Here is a 20767-nt window from a genome sequence, read left to right as displayed (position 1 = left end):
TATTGGTTAGTTGACGGATCAGAAGTTATGAATATTCAACAATGAATAAAACAACACTTTGAATACAAAATTAAGAGAAAATTATAGGACAATCTGATATATTATTGATAATTAAATTAAACCTATTATTTCAGTGTTGCAATACATACATATATCTATATATCTATGTATATATTTATAATAGAGAAAACCTAACACTGACAAACAAACAAAAAAATCTCTAAAAGATAAGTCTAAATATAAACTCTCTAAAAATTCTGGTAAAAAAAAAAAATAATAAATAAATAGAATGAGAAACCTAATCAATAAAAATTACTAAATATCAAAATTCGGAGTAATCAACTAAAAATTATTGAATATCTAATTTTCACAAAGGAATTCATACTAAATTTATTGTACCAATTGAAAACCTTATTCATTTGTGAACTAAATTAATTTTGCCCTTGGAAAAGAAAATTTATGTTATAAATGTCTGTGACAAATGTATTTATATACACACACACACACATGTATTAATATTAAAAAAAATTAGTGATCTGATTACGTTTTTGAGCTATCCAACCTTCAACGTTCCATTTAGAAAAGCAGACCCTTTGAGTCATACGCAGCGGAATGTATACAGGAAAATTTTAGGTTTTGTAATACATATCTGTGTCGTTACCAACTTTACTTATTTTAGTAATTAAACAGTTAATTACATGTCGATAAAATAAAGCAAAGTATAAAGGTAGAGATGACACCAGGATTTTAGCGACGAAACCCCAGTTGATAAAATACATCAACTGTTATGGGAAAAACCTCGTGGACTTGTGCATTCCAAAGTAAGCCAATCCACTATGCTTGAAATAAAGTATACCGAACTTTGACTCTGGCTCACACCCTATCGTTCTATACAACACCAACCGCTGACAATCATCTGGCTTTGCGACTCCCCGTCCAACAGTAACTTGATCTCAGGCTTACACTTGATATTTGTAGAAGAGTAGCAGGTAGATCAGACAGCACTCCACGAATGCTCCAACCCTTCCAAAGTGTGACTGCATTTACTTCTGTTCTTCAATCGTCTGAATGATGTAGAAGAAGATCCGCTTTGTCTGATCGATGTTAATACGACTGTGTGATCACGATCATGATTCGAATACTACAACTCTAACCTAACTAGGTGAATAAGTGTATGTTCTAGGAAGAAAATAGAAAAATCAACTTTGATTTTCTGAGAGAAATAAACTTCCTAAGGCTTTGAATAATATCTGAATTATGATGTAAAAGCCGTGAATAAACCAATATATATAACATGGTTTATATAGAGTATAGAATAACCTAATCCTTCTGTAAATAAGGTAAATTTCGTACATAGGATTTGGTACAATTCTAGACCAACTGGGAAACAACTTAGAATAAGGAAACTGAAGTTGTATTGTAAACAGGACATCTTGAACCGGTTCAAGTTTGGCAGTGACTTAAACTTGAGCATCTTGAACCAGTTCAAGGAAGCTGAACCGGTTCAAGGTTGGCTAACCTGAATACTCGAATTCTTTCAGCCTTGTTTCATTCTACGGGAATTGCATCTAAACTAACATGGAAAGTGTAGAATGTCCAACATTGTTCATATTCCTTCCTAAAGTAGTGTCCTTACCATTTTCTTCACAAACTCTTCAAGTATGGTAAGTTTGAACTCCTTCCCAGTTGTGTTATCCCTGTTGAACTTGGTGACTTATAGAACAAGTAATTTACATTACAACTCAACTTGGACTTATTATGTCTACGATAATTGCCAAAAATTAATAATATCTCACAATCTCCCCCTTTGGCAATTTCGTGACAAAACCCTAAAAATAATTTTTGCAATCTACCCAAAGCAGAAAAGTAAATTACATTATTTGCTTAAAGGTAAAAAAAAAAACAAAAAAAAAAAAAAAAAAATTGTTCGTCTTTGGATGCAACACTTGACCTGTTTCCTACACACTATCAAGCAACAACTACCAGTGAAGTTTAATAAATAAATTTTTTTAAAAACTCCCCCTTAAGTAAATATCCAATTTTATCTCCCCCATTTGATCTCCTCCCCCTCACATTCACAGGTGAACTCCCCCTTTTTGTAACAAATTGACAAAGGAGCGAAAAGAATACTAGAACAGTAAATTCCAATTCAAATAAGTCAATTAAAGCACAATTCAGATAAGAAGAATAAAGTCTATGAAAGCATATTCTGGGAATATCCAAAAATATAGACAAGTTGTGCAATAATTAATCAAAACATGATGTCATGATGCATAATAAATTAACATTAAAAGCAACATCATGTCTCCTCAACTACTCAGAGATAAGAAACATCATCTCTAGTCTTCACCACTCTCTTCTTCATCCTCATCCTCATCTGTATACTTAGTCCCATCTTCATCATCGCCCTCACCTTCAGCTTTTAGAGACGGATCTGGAGGCACAGGCCTATAGACATCCTCTTCCGGAACCCTAGATGGCTGTCCTCTCAACTGAGAACCTGTAATTTGAGATCTCGAATCTCAACCATCATCTTCTCAAATAATGAATTCTGACGTTGAAGTAGATGGGTATACATGAGGTTGACATCAGCTTTCATGAAAACTCCCTTTGGAGCAAATAGCTGAGAAGTTTCTAAAATTTGTGACGCCCCCTCATCAACAGATCTCCTCGCCTTTCTAGCATTTTCCCGAGCAGTTTTTGACTTGTTCAAAGCACGAGGGTCTAACTCAGTCATGATAGGCTTATGATTAGCCTTTGGGGGAATCGGCACATTCTTCTTTTTCAGAATTTTCATGATTATCATCAGAAATGGAGAAAAGTACTTGTAATATCCTGCTCATCAACTGTATAATCAACTCCAAACAAAGATACAATGAAGTGGGAGTCATGAACTTCACGGATATTAGCATAGAAATAGCTAATCATATTCGGACAATAAATGGTGGTGCGTTGTCCTACCACATAGCTTAGAAGGTGCATTAAGGTGAGGGGCCAAGTTTTACATTTATAATTGCCACTACTACCTTTCACTAAAATATAGTTAGGGCGAGTGGGGATTGTCCCAAGGGATTGGTGGGTCGTATAAGGTTGTGGAATCGAGATTAGGGTTAGTAGGTCAAGTGATCAAAAGATTAGTTGGTGATTGAATTATACTAATGTGCAATTTAAATTAAAGTAAACAATAAAATGCAATAGAGAGAATAAAAGAAAGAAAGAGATCTTGGGGTTTAGAGGTCACCACTAAGCATAGCTTTTCTACACCCTTAATGAATGATTAATGAGGGGGAAAACATGTATTGCAACAATAGTGTGTGTGTGTGGTTGTTTCAACAAACATGAATGACTAATTAAGCATATATTGTCTAAGCAACATAGTGGATAGCACAATATATCAAACTAAGCCATTAATCCTTTCTTTAAGCTCACAATCCAAACACATCACAAGGTTAGAGACATATGCTACTTGCATTCAAAAGTATGGAATATCAAACAACAAGCATGGATTGTCCTCCCATTTAGCATCTAAACTACAACTACACTACAATTAAGCTAATGACATGAAATTAAACTAATTAAACTAAGGGAGAGGCACAATCCATCAAGAAATGAGTATGAACCATCAAATAAACCACAAGAGCAATCTTTTTTTCTTTCTTTTTTTTTTTTTTTTTTTCATAATTGGGTTTGTATAAAAGAAAGAAAAAGTATTTACAGTCGCACAGAGGGCATTCCCTCAGAATGAAACAGAAATGGAAAAACCTATTTCAAAAAAAGAAATGAAATGTAAACAAATAATGCTAAATAATGTCCCTAGGGGGACATTATAAACATCAAGAACTTCATATAAAATTTGTCGAGCCACCTCAGAAGTGGACCTAGAACTGTGGTCATGAAGTCTTCGATTTCTCTCTTGCCAAATACCCCAAAGCCCAGCAACTAGCATAGTGTGAACCATTTTGCTACTCTGCTGCAAAAACCAAGTCAACAAATCATCCATTGAGTTCAAAAGAGTAAAATCAGTCCTCCAATCAAGAGTGTCTGCCAACCATTTCCAGAAATTCCTTGCAAATGGACATTGAACAAACAAATGATTTCTGGTATCAATCCCTTGTAAACAAAAGAACATCTTGGAGCCAACTGCACCTTTCTTCTCTGCAAATTATACATAGACGGTAGTCTATCTTGGAACAGAAAGATACCATTAACTGACCACCTCGGTCTAGCTTTGCCCCAGCAAATTTTAGACCAATTAACCTCTGGATTTATGACCCTACAGCTTTCCCACACATTTTTTAATGTGAAATTTCCTCCATCCCAAAGTAACCTATCAGTTCTAGAGTGAATTGTCAATGTACACAAATAATCTCTAATAGGTTTAAAAATATCCTCCTGTAACAATTCAAAATTCCATCTACCATCAATCATTAGTTACGACAATGATGAATTCCATGTGAAACCCAACCTTCTGACAATTTTATAGCCAAATTTCTGCAATAAAGTCTCCCCCTCACACCAAGGATCTGATATAGCTTTAAAGAACTGCCCATCACCAATTGAGAAATGAATTGCATTAAAGTTTTTCTAACATTAATCATGTTCTTCCACAAGATTGAATGTGAAATCTTAGGAATAGCATTCCAAAAATTAGAAGATGTTGTATACCTGTGATGAAACCAAGATATCCAAAGCCTATCCTTGCTTAATAGGAAATCCCAGGCCAAGACACACTGAGAAGTGACCTGCAGATCTTTCAATTTCCTGATACCCAAACCTCCCTCATCTTTGGGCCTGCACATCATATCCCAGCTCAAGAGATGAAGTTTATTCATGTTTTCCCTGCTTCCCCAAACAAAATCTCTACACATCTTTTGAATTTGATTGATGACTACTAGAGGAAGTTGAAAAACGCTGCACCAGTAAAGACATGTAGGAGTAATAACCGACTTGATCAGCTCAGTTTTACCTGTAGTAGATAACAGCTTAGTACTCCAATGAGAGAGCTTTTTGGAGATTTTATCAATAAGAGCATTACAATGGAATTTTCTGAAACCAGTAGAACTCAATGGTAACCCCAAATATTTGAAAGGAAAGACATCCTCCTTGCATTGAAGCATGTTCAAAATTGATCTCTTTCTTCTGGCAAACTCGGAAAAGATAACACTATTTTTCTGATAATTGATATGAAGACCAGCAGCATCCCCAAAAATCTTGAAAATATGCTTAAGTGTTCTAGCATTAGAAACTGAAGCTTTGCAAGTAATCAAAAGATCATCAGCAAAAAAAGTACGACAACATGTGGTTTTTGCTTTCAAGGCAGTATTTGACAATGTAAGTCTCCCCTATGAAATAGAAGTATTAATAAGCTGAGATAATTGATCAGCTACCAAAGTAAATAACAGAGGTGAAAGGGAACATCCTTGCCTTAATCCTTTTAAAGGTTGGATAAAACCAGTGGGAGATCCATTCACAAGAATTGAGTATCTAGTGGAATGCAAAAGGTTACTAATCCATTTGATCCAAATAGGACTGAAACCAGAAGTGATAAGAGTCTTCAAGAGGAAACTCCAAGAAACTGAATCAAATGCCTTAGTAATATCAATTTTTAAGGCCATGATAGGATGTTTGGATTTAAATTCACTAACCATTTCGTGTCCCATAATGATTGCATCTTGAATTTTTCGGCCTTTAATAAAGGTACTTTGTTCCAATCCCACCAAATTAGGAAGATTCAAAGCCAGTCTAACAGCCAGAATTTTGGAGATAATTTTGTAACTGAGGTTGCATAAAGCAATAGGCCTGTAATCTTTAGGATTGACTGCATTTCCTACTTTAGGTATCAAAGTGAGGAAGGAACTGCTCACCCCAATTAGAATAGAACCCTCAATGAAAAAATATTTAACTGCTGCACTAACTTCAGGTTGGACAATAGACCAAAATGATTGATAAAACCTAGCTGGGAAGACGTCTCGACCAGGGGCTTTATCTGGTTTGAAATTCATAACTACAGCTTTGATCTCTTCATCTGTTATAGGAGCATCTACAACCAATTTGTCATCAAGAGTTAAGATATGTCTTGGAGTAGCTTCAAATGCACAAACAGTATTATTCTCTTGAAACAAGCCTTGATAATAATCCACAAACACCTTTCTTATCTCATCTGTTTGAGTTTTTACCTGTCCAATATGATTTTCCACAGATGTAATTGCATTTAATTGTTTGTGCTGCTTCATCTTGGAATAAAAGAAGGCTGAACATCGATCATTATCTTTGAGCCAATGAATTCTGGACTTTTGAGCATATAGAATCTTTTGAGAAGATAGAGCATCATGGTACTCATCCTTAGCTTGGTTCTCCTTTGTAAACAAATCATTTGTAGGATTATCAAGGAGTGATAATTGAACATCTTTTAAGGCCTGTTTAGACTTGTGAACCCTCTCTTCAATATTCCCAAATGAATTCAAATTCCAAGCTTTGACAACAACCTTCACATTTCTGAGTTTTTTTAGAAGTATATGAAAGGGAGTCCCAATGATAGGAACTTCCCAAGCTTTTTTAATCATCTCATAAATACCCTCTTGTAAGCACCAAATTTTTAACATCTTGAATAGCTTTGGACCACTTGCAAATTGTCTAAAAATATTGATTATTACTCCATAATGATCAGAGGAGGAAGAAGCTGAATAAGAGATTTTGGTACCAGTAAACATCTGTAACCATGGGTCATTAGTAAACACCCTATCAAGCTTTGCCAAAATTCTTCTGTTGCTTCCTTGTCTATTGCACTAGGTCCAATCACCATTAGAGGCAAATATCTCAAATAAACCAGCCTTCTGCAAACAATCATTAAATTCATCAAGAAGCCTTTGAGGAACCTTTTTACCTCCTTTTTTGTCTGAATGAAATCTTGTAGCATTCCAGTCACCAACCACAAGCCAAGGGCCAATAACAATTGAGGCCTGAGAAATTAAGTGACTCCAAAGTCTTTTTCTACCTGCAATTGTATTAGAAGCGTAAACTGGAGTACAATAAACAACCTCCCCAGTCTGTAAAATATGGACTTTAAGAAGGAGACATTGATCCATCTCATTTATCATAGTCACTGAGAACATTATTGGATCCCAGCCAATCCAAAGTTTTCCTAAAACATGAGAATTATAATTGTGGATTCAACTCCATCTCCTCTTAATATTTGCTGTAATAGCATCAAAATTGGGTCTTCTCACCCTTGTTTCTTGAAGACAGACAAAATGAGAGTCATTGGCTTTGATCTATTGTCGAACCTCTCTTTGTCTCCTGGGCTTGTTTAAGCCCCTCACATTCCATGATGTGATCATTTAGTGGTGTGGAGTAGAGAAGCACCCCCTTGACTCCTAGTAACCATTGGTGAAATCCGAGATGTAGTAAATTTCTTTTTGGACTTTTGCTCACTTTGCGTAACTTTTGGAGATAATGCATTTTTAGATTTATCAATGTCCTCACAAGAATGTTCTGTACTTGGATCAGTCAGCACCACCTCTGGAATATTACCTTTGTTAGCTTGTGGTCTTGAGGAAATTTCAACCTGCAATATGGGGGTCTCTACTATCATAACATCTTGTTGTAATTCTTCTGAATTAACTTGCCCACTTGGAGTCTCTACAACCACTTCCTCTGATATATTGTCTATTACATGCTCAATAAGGGTCTCCTCTACCACAACCACTGATTGATCTGGAATAGGTGTCTCCGCAACCATTTCCTCTTCTGCATCATCTTATTGTAATAATTGAAAAGTGTTTGAAGTTGGAAGGGAAATAATAGGTTGATGAACTGTATTATCTCTTAGAGACGTTTCTTCAAGCACCTCATCTACATCTTGAACCACCAGTTTTCCCTTTTGTTTCACTACCCATTTATCCACCAATTTTTTCTTCTTCGGCTTTGTCTGTAGAACTCTTTGAGGACAATGACCAGAAACATGATCAATTTTCTGACAGAGTGTACAAATTTGTGGCTTCCATTCGTATTCAAATTCAAGAACACAATCAACCCCATGAATATCCACCTCCATAGTATCAGGTAATTCTTCCTTGACATCTACTTCAACCATAACTCGAATATATCGACCTTTCTCCCTATTAATTTCTGTATCATCCATATATATTGGCTTGGCAAACGATGAACAGATCAACGAAACAACTTGTGTTTTCCTGCAGTGCACTGGGAGATCATATATCTTCAACCAAATTGGGACCGTTTCCAGCACTTCCTTCTTGAGATTAACATTCTTACTCCAACGTTTGAGGATTATAGGTCTTCCCTCAAATGTATGTATTCGTGACAAACCCTTCGTGACATTTGTATCATCATGGAATCAAACTAGGAAAAATCCATCTTTAAGATAAAACAGAGTAAAATTCTTAGACCAATGTTTTTCCACATAAGATTTAAAGTAATGATAATAGGGTTTCTTCCCCATCACATAGCCAACCACTGATGAAGACCAATAATTAATTTCATTTGCGACATCATCTTCTTTGATCGATACCTTTGTTCCACGAACTGCACTGTGATACTGCAAGTTCTTAAAATTTGATGCGGTTTCTGTAAAGAGACGGCACCAAGAGGTGGGTAAGGACGTATTCCGGTTTGGAGAGCCCACCGGCGGGTTAGGGGAGGAGGTTTGGCCCACCTCCATCACATTGAATTTCGTCCCGGCCACCTGCTATGCATGCAAACCCTAAAAAAAAATCTGAATTGCTTTAATTTCGTGCAATAGTGGAAGAAAAAAAATCACCACAAGAGTATTCTATTAAGCACTATGTCTTGACAATCTCTAGATCTATGGCAACAATACACATAGACATGCATCAATAACACAAAATCTAGAGACAAACACATGAACATCTATTCTAGCATACATAAACATATGGATAGAATGAAATAATCAATTGAAAGTATTAAACCATACAAATCATTGAATAAACAAGATCTATGTATATAACAATGTCAAAACATGTATTATAACACAAATCCCCTAAAAAATACACAAATCAAGATATAGAAAGCATGCTTAGGGCTAACTCTAGCCCCAAGAGGATGTCTAGCCACTCATGGATGGTGTCCTCCAACCCTCAAGGGCTAACTCCATGGAAGAAATTGCTCCTCTTCTTAGTGGATGGAAGAACTCCAAGCTTGTGTCTCTAGCCTCCTCTCTTCTTTTCTTCCTCACTAAGATTTGGAAATTGTATCAAAAATCTTTCTATCTCTAGTCTCTCTAAAAAAGGTGCCTCTTATTCATTATATAGGTAGGTTAAAAGTCACCCTAATGGTCTAGGCTCGGACTCCAACATTCCTCCAATGATTGGCTATGAGACAACTTTCAATGAGCTGGATTTTTGTCTTTTTTTAGACTTGAGGAAGTTCGATCGATCGAACTTTGGATGAGATCGATCGAACATGGCTGAGATCTATCGAACTAAGGCTGGATCGATCCTCTATGGCGGCGCCTTTTTGGATAAGGACAAATCTGAGATATTTTGGAGATATTTTTCGGAAAGAGACAAAAGTGGTAGGTGTGGTGGTACAACTGGATAAGATGGAATCTTTTCGATCGATCGAAAGAAAGTTGGATCGATCGAACATTGTGGGATCTTTGGATAATGACAAAATAGCTTGGATCCATCTTTAAGTGCTGAAATCGATAAATGTTCCCTGATCGATCGAACCTGCTGAATTTCCATCCTTTGCTTCCTTTTGCTCCCACTTTGCTCCTTTCTTTGATTTATCTCAAGATTGCTTCAATTATGTTCTTATTTAGCTAAATTAGCTTATTTTAGGGATAAGTACCTGAAAATAAAAATAACACGAAATCAATCTAAAGCGGAAAAATAAAATAGATAAATGTTCTAGAATACCTAAGGTTAAGGGGTTTAAATACGCACTTTTTAACGCTCATTACACCCCCAAACTTAAATGTTGCTAGTCCCTAGCAATAAACTAGAAAGTAAAGGAATGAAATGAACAACTATACAAGTATGAACTAGAAAGCAATAAATGGATAATGCCACTTTCGTAGGGAACACGATTGCACTTAGCACATGCAATAAGCCTTTTAAACACTTAGGTTGCCCCTAGTGGACGAGTGAAGTCTCATGAGGCGCATTCTCACAAAAGAGGCACCAATATTGCAAACAAGCATTGGGAGAAAACTACCTTAAGTATGCAATTTTTCAACCATTTCCAAGTAATCTCCCAAAATCTCAACATCTAGCAAACAAATATGGTCTTCCACACATCAAGAAAATGATCATGCAAATCAAAACAACTCTAGAATTCTTTTTGAGTGGACTGGCATCAAATGTGTTTCTATCTAAGCCAACTAGAGAAATGATCACATCCTTACCCTCAAACTAGCACACAAATCTAGTACCGATCATCAAGACAAAGAGTGGACCTTTTATTAAAGCTTTATTGATCTAGGTGCGCTTACTCTTTTCACTCGAATTTTTTTTTTTTTTTTTTTCTAATCCTAAGGATCAAAGATGGAAGCATGGTGCAATGTGTTGATCTATTAAGCTTTCTAGTGATCCATGAGGTCGAACGTTAGGTCAATGACTCTCAAACCAGACGGCTTTAGGGCATTAGGTGTTCAAACACCCCTACGGATTTACAAGCTCAAATCAACTTGGTTACAAATCAAGACAACCTCCATCTAATCATTTCATACTTCTTTCCTTTTGGGATTGTGATATGAGTTTATTCGGAAAAGATTAGTGGATTCTTAATTTTTTTTAAAAATCAAATTCTTATTGGTGCACCCAAAAACCGATCCGATGCACAACCAATGTTTATCAAAGTGCAGTTTTCTACTATTACATACACACATTTGTGTGTGCTTATATATTTATAATCCATATGCATGCAACGTATATTTTTGTAGGCAGACTGATATAATTTGTGTGCACTTTTCATGTACTCTGTATTTGTTTTGGGCCCCAATGTGCAACTTTTCATGGATAAAGATTTTTATGGTTTGTTTCGAGTGGGCTCTTTGTTATGCCTCATTTTTATTTGGGCCTTGGTCCTTTCTTCTAGTTAGCTGTGGGCTTTAGCCTATCTTTTCTTATTCCTGGGCTGAGGGCTCTTTTAGTCTTTGTTGTGTGACTTGTATCTTCTATATGGTTTTCTTCCTTAATGGCAAAAAAATAAAAAAAATATAGTTCTCTACCATCAATAAATTTCATTTGTCCAAAAAAAAAAAAAAAACATTATTATTATTATTATTATGATTATTATTGCCTTCCATTTTTTCACTTACATTATTATTTTTTTGTTAAATGATATAATTATATTTCAAAAAATATATTCACACTTGACTACTAAACCTCTGTAATGGACATGGTCCTTTCTAAACGAAGAAGTCCAGAATTTGAAATGCGAGTATGGGAAACAACTATTTAAAATAATAATAATAATAAAAACTAAAATTATACTCCACTTTTTGAAATGGGTTTTTCTTTAACCGCTTATTTGGTAAGCGTTTTACATATTTTTTATTACTATACAAAACATTCAGCAACAAAATGAGTACTTTGTTGCTGAATGTTTTGAATAGTAATAAAAAATATGTTTAGTGACATCCATTTATTGCATGATTTTTGGAATCAAAAAATGAAAGCATGTATTGGTAAAAAAGTATTGCAAGTTTGAAAATATAATGATTAGTTTTAAAATGTCATTTAAGAGTTTTTCAAATATATATATTATTTATCGTTATTGTAACAAACATTACAGTGTAGAAATATGTAAATTCACTAAATTAAGGCATGTTTGGAAGGCCAAAATGTTTTTGGTTTTGGTTTTAGGCCCATATCTTGTTTGGTGTGGGCTGATATGTTTCTGAACAGGTCCATGTCGTTTTAAGATTTGGGACAAAATCCATATCACCAAAATGGTGATATTGGGTATTTTCAACACTGTAGCGGCCATACCAAAAGCCCAAACCAAAAACAACCGGTCCAAACCAATATCAAGTTACACTGTAGCAGCATATCACGCATAAGACCTAATTTTAGAAACCCTAGCTTATTTCTGCAAAAAAAAATCTCTCTCTTCGTCTTTGCACTCCGGAGGCGACTGAGGGGCGATTCGCTTGAAATGAAGGTTGTATGTTGTTGATTTTCTTCAAGATTGACAAATCCATTATCGTTTTTTGCTTTTCTTTGCTGTAATACCCCTAATTTCAAAAGGGATAAAAATGGAATTTAAATTTTATTTTTGTGCATATTAAATTGATTTTGTATCTATACGCTTATGTGTCCAATTGTTTGTTTATTTTAATTCATTGTGTTATTTTTTTTTTAATTGTTTGTTTATTTTAATTAAGGGTGTAATTCTTTATTTGTTGGTTTATTTTAATTAATTATTTTATTTATTTTATGTGTTTTAAGTGATTCGTTGCTTGCTTATTTCATTTAATTAATGGGTTTTATTAAATTAATTATTTATTAAGTATTTAATTTTTGAACAGGGTAATTATGTAATTCCCATTAACTAGGGTTTTAGATACGTTCTAGTTAGGGTTTTTGGAGTCGTCTCATACGCATCTGATATGTAACTAAACTGGGTTACTTTGTGGGCCGACGAAGTTAGGGCTCTGTGGATTAGGGTTTTAATTTTGCAATTATAAATACCTCAGTATATGTTAAACCTAGGGTTACATATTGTCGTAGCTTTTACACGGAAAAATCTGCCAAATAGAGAGAGTTACAGAGGGAGTTTTAGTGAGAACAGAGCAGTTTGTGAGAATTTCGACTGGGGTTCCAAGGTTTAACCAATGAGAAGGAAGGAGCAGAGGTTCTAGGAGGTTAGACAAGTTTCAGTGGATGTCGGAAAAACTGAGACCAACGGCAACAAGGGTTTGTTTGCAAACCTATTTAGGCAAGTTCTATCTTCCTCTTTCCCTTTGAGCCGTGTTCTGTGCACCTAGATATGCTCTAGGGTTTTAAGGAAATTGACAACTAAATCATTCATGTATGTTATACATCAAATTAATCATATGTATGCTTTGAATTATTTCTGTAATGATTTCTGCAATATCTGTTACAGTGCATGCAAGTTGGTTCAGTTTTATGTCCTTTAAGCATGAGGGTTCTTGTCGTAGTTTTTATTGCAACTACTGTAAACTAAGTATGGAAAGACTACGGGAGTTATGTAAATCTCATAGGAAGGTTGCTATTTCTATTTTAGATCTCTGTTGCATTTAGCTTCGTTGTAATCTATGCATGAGGTTTCAGTTTTTGCACAAGTTTACTTCTGTTAATTGATTTAAATTGCTATAATCAAACCTTGGGGATGCTATCAGGAGGGTATTAGATCCTTTAGATCAGTTTAAGAAACAAGCAGAGGGGTAGGAATTGATCGGAGAAGGAGCAGATTGACGGAAACGGAGCAGGGATGAACTGGAGGCTCTCAAGAGGGAGAGAGCCGGCTCTAGAAAGTCAAGAGCCGGCTCCCCTTTAGCAAGAGCCGGCTCCCAGGGAATTGGAGCCGGCTCCAATAGGGGAAGAGCCGGCTCTTCCATTCCAAGAGCCGGCTCCAATTTGTTTTTACGTCCAGAAAGTGTTTTTTGGGCTCTGTTTGGTGTTTTGAGCACTGTTTGAGCTTTTGAGTGATTCTAATGAACTGTAGGGACTTAACAGAGGATCTAAGTAGTTAATTTTAAGTGTTATTAAAATTAATGTTGCATGGTTTAAGTTTTTAAGACAAAGGATGAAGCAGTGTAAAAATATACCACGGTGTATGCTACTAACAGAGAAAGGAACTAAATGGCTTGATTAAATTTTAGAAATTTATAAGACTTCACGGGGGATTTAATAGTTAATTTTTGGGTGTTATTAAGACCCTAAATTAATTTAAGGTTAATTCTAAATTAACGGATCAAACTGTATAACACTTATGTACAATTGTATACGGTTGGTGGATGGACGAAGTTTTAAATACTTAAGCTTATTTTTAAGCATTCCAGTGGGATTTAATATATTTGTAAAATGGTTTTAAATATATTATAGGGTCATTGATGTGTTAGATGTGATCTATGCAGGCTCTGGATGTTAGTTGTTGATTTATTAAATCATCTCCTGCAACTATATGGTTAATTGTTTGGATTTAAATTGCTGAAACACTTAAAAATCTTCTGTAATTATTTGGATATTGGTTTTGGATTTTAAATTATTGTACTATTATTTATAGCCTGTAATTTACATGGTTTTGGATTTAAGTTATTGGAATACTAAATACTATTCTGCAATGATATGGATGGTTGGTTTGGACTATAAGTTACGTGCTTATTATTTATGCCTTGTAATTTACCTGGAATTATGTATTGGAACATAATTGCTGAATTCTTATACTTAATTCGGTCAATTATTTGGAATCATATAGTGGATTATAATTGCTGAATTCTTATATTAAATTTGACCAATTATTTGGAATTATTATATTGGATTTTAATTGCTGAATTCTCACATTAAAATTCTGTCAATTATCTGGGTTTGGTTTTGCATTGTAAATTACTTGCTTATCATTTGAATGTTGTAATTTACATGGATATGGAGGATGGTATGCACCGGTATGGGACGGTGGCATACTAGGTATGGTTTAGCTCAAAATGCTAATTCCTACCTTATGGATTTTAATTGGTGAACAGTATGACTGGTTCTATCAATTATATGGACTTTGTGAATTGTATGCACCGGTATGGGACGGTGGCATACTAGGGACAGACTGATTTAAAATACTCAGTCCTACCTATGTTGGAATAAGGGAACGGGTTGTTAAATAAATCCTCTTTATATATATATAAGTCGGTACGGTTGAATACGCCGAACGACTTATTGGATTTCTTGTGAATGGTTAGGAACGGAGTTTAGATATATATGTTTATGGTACCACGAGTTGAGCTTGAGTCTCAAACTTGTTGGTTAGGATGCGTATATGCAGTGGATGTGTAGCTGGTTATAGTAGGTTGGGTGTACCCTGTTAGGTCTAGGTACTCATGCCCACCTTTGGGTGCGTATTCGCATGTTGCCTTCTATTCAGGTTGAGATCCCTACTGTAGTTCAGTGAATGTCCCATAGTGTGGATATATATATGTATGGACTAGATAGATATTGTGAGGTATCTATGGTGTATCTGCGTATCGGGTCACTGTATGGATTGCAGTTAGATTAGAACTTGCTCGTGGGCCTGACTCACCCTTTTATTATTTTTTTTCAGGTGTTCGTCAGTTCTGGGCTGTAGAGCTTGATCGTGCTGAGCAGATACAGTTATTCACTCTACTGATGGCGTAGGATTTTATTTCGTGTTAAGACTTGGGTTTTGTTCCAGTCTTTTGAGTACCATTGGATATTTTAGGGGTCCACTAGATGGATTCCCGAGTTGTATAAATTGGAGAACGATTTCCATTCGTGGTGGATCAGTTGTATCAAAATAGTTTTAATTATCAATGAAATTATTTATTCTGGGGTTTTCAATTATTGAATTATCATTCTAGGTTCTTTTCAGCAAAATTTTATTCATTCTTATTTTCTATATTGTATTCTGTATTCATTAAATTGCTAATTGCTTTGATATCCTCGGGTAATCGGGCGTGGGCCTGGCCGACCCGCATCCGGAAATCCGGGGGTATCACATTTGCAATCTCCATTGTTTTTGCTTTGGTCCGTCTCTGTTCTGTGACCGATTTTTGTGTGAGGCGATTTTACCGAAACCCTATTTCGTGCTTTGGAATGCAAATTTTCGAAGGTTTCCCTGTGTTTCTCAAACTGGCCGATCGTGTCTATTATCTCAGATGTGTAAATTTGAGAAACCCTAGCTCATTTTTGTAGAATATTTCTCTCTCTTCGTCTCTGCACTCCGGAGGCGACTGAGGGGCGATTCGTTTGAAACGAAGGTTGGGTGTTGTCGATTTTCTTCAAGATTGACAAATCCATGATTGTTTTTTGCTTTTCTTTGCAATCTCCGTTGTATTTGCTTTGGTCCGTCTCTGTTCTGTGACCGATTTGTGTGTGAGGCGATTTTACCGAAACCCTAGTTTGTGCTTTGGAGTGCAAATTTTCGAAGGTTTCCCTATGTTTCTTGAACAGGCTGATCGTGTCTATTATCTCAGGTGTGTCAGTCCATTGTATCTCTTCCACCGATATACAATTATCGTAGTTGTTAGATGGAGGAACTGACTTTGTTGTATTGTTTTTTCTCTGATTTCTTAGGTTCAGGTGTGCGTCGATTGAAAGGCTTAAGGCTTCTGAATTTACAAGGTATGTATTTCTGTATGTAGAATTTGTATGTATAATGGCCATATATACATTTAATTTTACACAACAACACACATCACAGCTCATCTATATATGTGTGGTCGTCCACACAGATAACTCTACCCTTCCACTCCATTAACACCTCTCACCCCTTCTCTGCAAATACATTGTCACCCCTGATATCTGTCTTTTTTTTTTTCTTTTTTTTTTTCTTCAATATAAGCAGTTGAATGATTATACTTCTACTATGAAGTACAGTTCTAAACATTATGGAACATATGCTATCTTTTCATAAATTTTGACAAAGTTCTCATTTTGAAATGTTAAGTAACTGCAAAATTATACATGATATTTTACATCCAAAGTTTGTAATTCTACTTTATTCAAAGGAAAAAATTATACATGATATTTGATTTTACTGCTTCTTGCACTCATATATAATTTTATTTCATTTTTCTTATTATTTTTTTTTCTCTTCTTTACATTGATTAATGAGATTCTATGAAAGTGAGTACATATTTTATGTTTTTCAAATTAATGTGCTAGATATTTTTTTGCGAACAGTTCTTAATTACTGCACATTGATCAGTGTGGATTTAGACATGTGTATAGTTCAATTTTATATTTATAACCACTACTTTGCAATATTGTGAATTACGGGATCGTTCGCAAGGACTATTGGTTTGATCCAATTCATATTTAATGAATAAGTAAAATCGAGGTTAAATTTTTCATAATTAATCAACTTAAATGAATCTTACCAATATGTCAGTATTCTAGTGGTAGCAAAATAAAAAATAAAAAAAAAAAAACCTTAAATGAATCTTAGTAGAATGCAAGTAAAATCTGTTACCCAAGAATTGACTCTAGAGGGGGGGTGAATAGAGTCAATGGTCAATTTTCGCAATTTATAAATATGATTACTAACTAGTCTCTTAAAATAATTATGCAATAACCAAATGAACTTGATAATCAATTCAAAGCATAAAAGTAAAAGAGATAGAGAAGAAAAATTGCAAACAATGACTCGGCGATTTTAGCAAGGTTCGGAAACTCCTACTCCTTGGCTCAAGACCCCTCTTGAGACTTCCCAATCCACTATGGCTTCTCCTTACGGGTGGAGAGCAAACCTTTACATGAAGCAACTCCTTATTTCGCCTTGCTAAGAGAACAATCTTCCCTTAGTCTTCCTTTGGGTCATACCAACCTGGTGGGTTAAACCAACCCCTTACAATTGATAGTAATATGAACAATGAAGTACAAGAAATATCTCTCAAAGATTGATGTACAAATTTAGCTCTCAACTAGAGTATATATGAATATTAATGAAGCTCAAACTCTATGAATGAAATGAATGAGAGAAGATGAAATAAGTGAAGAATATAAGCTCTTATAATCTCTCAAGTGTAGAATAGAACAAAAGCTCTATGAAGATTCGAATTAGAGCAAAAGCCCTTTGAATCCTTAGTTAAATCTCTCAAGATTTGTATATGAGTGAATGAGAGAGATGAAGAGAATATTTGAGAACAAAAGCTCTCTTTAATGCAATGTGAAGGCTTTCAAATGATGTCTCTTAATTATTTAGACATTCCCCACTCTATTTATAGAGTTTGCAAGCTCAATAGAGCTGTTAGGGGTTAAATGCACAAAGGTCGAGGAGAAAAGAGCCGTTACATTTTGAAATTTGCAGATTCGACAGGAACCGGTCGACGTATGCTCCAAACCGGTCGACGTATGTTATGTTCCTGAAGTTTCAGTACTGCCTAGATACTGGTCGACTTATGCATCAAACCTGTCGACGTATGCATCAAGCCAGTTGACGTATATGAGCTCCTCCTTGAATTTTGCTACTGCCTAGATACCGGTTGACAGTTGCATCAAACCAGTCGACGTATGCATTAACAGTTTTGACAGATGACAGCTTATGCATAGGACTTTCAGTACAGGACATCTGCACACAGCTTATTTCCATTGAAAATATTTAAGTAAATGTCTTTCCTTTAATTTATATGTCCATTTACTTTAAATGTCTTTACTTTAATTTATTATCTTTACTTTAATTTATACGTCCATTTACTTTAAATGTCTTTACTTTAATTTATATATCCATTTACTTTAAGTTTACAATGTAAATAAGGGAGTACCCCCTATTTGGATTCAATAAAAAATACTAGAAAATTGAAATCCAACTAAATCAAAATGTAGAAATTTATTTTTAGTACAAATTTGGATTTCCGATAGTTTTGGTAAAATTGAATCCATATGTAGACCAATGTAGATTTGGTCAAAAATTCTGATAAAATCAGTTTAGGCTAGTTTAAGTATAAAGAGTTATTACCGGGACAAAATTATTTTGAAATAATCATTATTTCAAAAATCCATTTTTCACACTTAGCCAAAAACACAGTTTTTCATGACGCGCATTCTGGGGTCATAATGTTCATTACCAACTCATGGTAATGAAGGCTTCTTATGCCTTAATTGTTGACCAATATGAATTATATGATTGATGTGCATGGTCTTAGCATTTCTAGCACAAATGATGAGTTCTTTCAAAGCTTATGCAAGCTAACTAACTCACTCTTTAGCAATGACTTCTTGTGCAATTGTATATGAATGAAGTGCATAGTCTATTGCTAATGGATATAGGAGCATATGAATGATGATATGATATGCATGGTCCTATAGAGATGAACTTTAAATGGATTCATAAATACTTTGACATTAAATCCTAAACATTCACCATTCTATCTACCCTTTTCTTCAAGCTTTGTCCATGATCGTGTAGGCTTTCAGGTAGACTTGCTTTCTTCCTTCATTTGAGTTGCTTTTTTGCTCATTGTAGTCCAAGCTATCTTTGGATGGACTTTGCATTTGGTTCCTTGCAACTCATGGTGTCTTCTTTGTATCCATTGCTTTCTTTTGATGTGATCTTGAGTAATGGAATACTTGGAATTGACTTTATAATCGTCATTAAGGTCATCCTTTGAATGCGAATAATTTATAACACTCAATGTAAACATTAGTCCTTAAACACCATTAATGGTTTGTTATCATCAAAACCTCTAGATTGTCCTTGGATGAAATCCTTAAGGTCAACAATCTCCCCCTTTTTGATGATGACAAAACATTGATGTGTTCATAAGTAAGTGGAGTAGCATTTGAAAAATGCTCCCCCTATCAAAGTGCATATAATATAATGAACATAATGTTGTAAAACAACATGCTTGATATATCATAAATCATTTTATACATAAACATGCATTTAAGATCATTTTACACATCACATATCTCTCCCCCTTTGGCATATCAAAAAGGTGGGAGGCCTAAACAACTTCATTAAGCATTTAACATTTAGTATAATGAAGCAATGAAAGCATAAGTTCAATACATCATTAAGGTTCATGGCATATATAAAAGTATACATAAAACATAAACCCAAGATGAAATATATACTCAATTAAGCAAAAGTATACAAAAGTATACATAATAGTTCGTAACAAAAAAAATGAAGCAAGGATTAGAGTAAGCCAAAAGGCAAAAACCTTTGTAGAGGCAAATGTAAGAAGTTAAGTGTGCTTCAATCCTAATATATTTTTCTCATTTGATGTATTCAATAAAGAGGGAAAAATTTTCAAAGTTATGAAAGCTCATAAGAATGGAATATAATGACTAAAAAGTCATTTTAAGGCATATTTTGACAATATACAAGATAACTCAATTAAGCTACGCAAATCATGCGATATTCCTTCACAAGATATTACTAATAATCTCCCCCTATCAATATGCTTCCATTTACATCATATATTATTCAATGATTATGTAACTAATTGAACAATGAAGCAATGATAGGTAAAGTATGCTTAAGATATATCATGAAACAAGTCATACTTAAAAACCCTTAATTCATTAATGGAAATGATAAGATGTATTATTTGAAGATCATGGGTTTCCCAAAAGTATATAAGCCAATAAAGAGATGTAATTATAACACATAGGAGCAAGTATGGCAAAAATTATCAAAAATGAGGTCTTGATACCAAAATAACTTCTTTAAGAGATGTGGTGAGAGATAGGCTACATGAATTTCCATGTGGATGAGCTAACTATCTCTTTTTGATGCATTCTTTAAGAAGTGATGTAAAAACATCACATGAAGTTCTAAAGTGCTATAAATAGATACATAAAATAAAATAACACTTGCAATATCACATTAGTCATCTAAGCTAGAATAAAGTGTTCTTTGAATGACATATTCCCGAGATTAAAGTGTCAAATAAAGATAAGAAATTTAATTTTCTTGACACTAAAGGAGATTCAATTCTTAGAAGAAATCAAGTTTACTCACCATGCTAATTTTAATTCATTTTGTATGTTAGAGGTAAACTTCTTGGCACAAAACATGAATGTTGATTCAAAAATAATATAATTCTTACAAGTTTAATCAACATAATATCCTCAATGGTTTT

At 34.6% G+C, this 20767-nt stretch overlaps 1 protein-coding gene across 1 annotated transcript; it reads right to left on the bottom strand.

Moving 5' to 3' along the window:
• Positions 1-7756: 7756 nt before the first annotated feature.
• LOC132269862 (uncharacterized) lies at positions 7757-8140 on the bottom strand. Its single transcript, XM_059771097.1, has one exon. The coding sequence runs from the start codon at positions 8138-8140 to the stop codon at positions 7757-7759; it is 384 nt and encodes a 127-aa protein (XP_059627080.1).
• Positions 8141-20767: the final 12627 nt, after the last annotated feature.

Source organism: Cornus florida, unplaced genomic scaffold (genome assembly GCF_030987335.1).
Source record: "Cornus florida cultivar Cherokee Brave unplaced genomic scaffold, ASM3098733v1 CherokeeBrave_3.0.0_Hap2_Chr08, whole genome shotgun sequence".
NCBI classification, from domain to species: domain Eukaryota; kingdom Viridiplantae; phylum Streptophyta; class Magnoliopsida; order Cornales; family Cornaceae; genus Cornus; species Cornus florida.
This window is presented reverse-complemented; position numbering and strand designations above follow the sequence as displayed.

Coding starts and splice junctions, on each gene's coding strand:
- LOC132269862 (XM_059771097.1), bottom strand. CDS start 8,140: ATGGATGATACAGAAATTAATAGGGAGAAAGGTCGATATATTCGAGTT.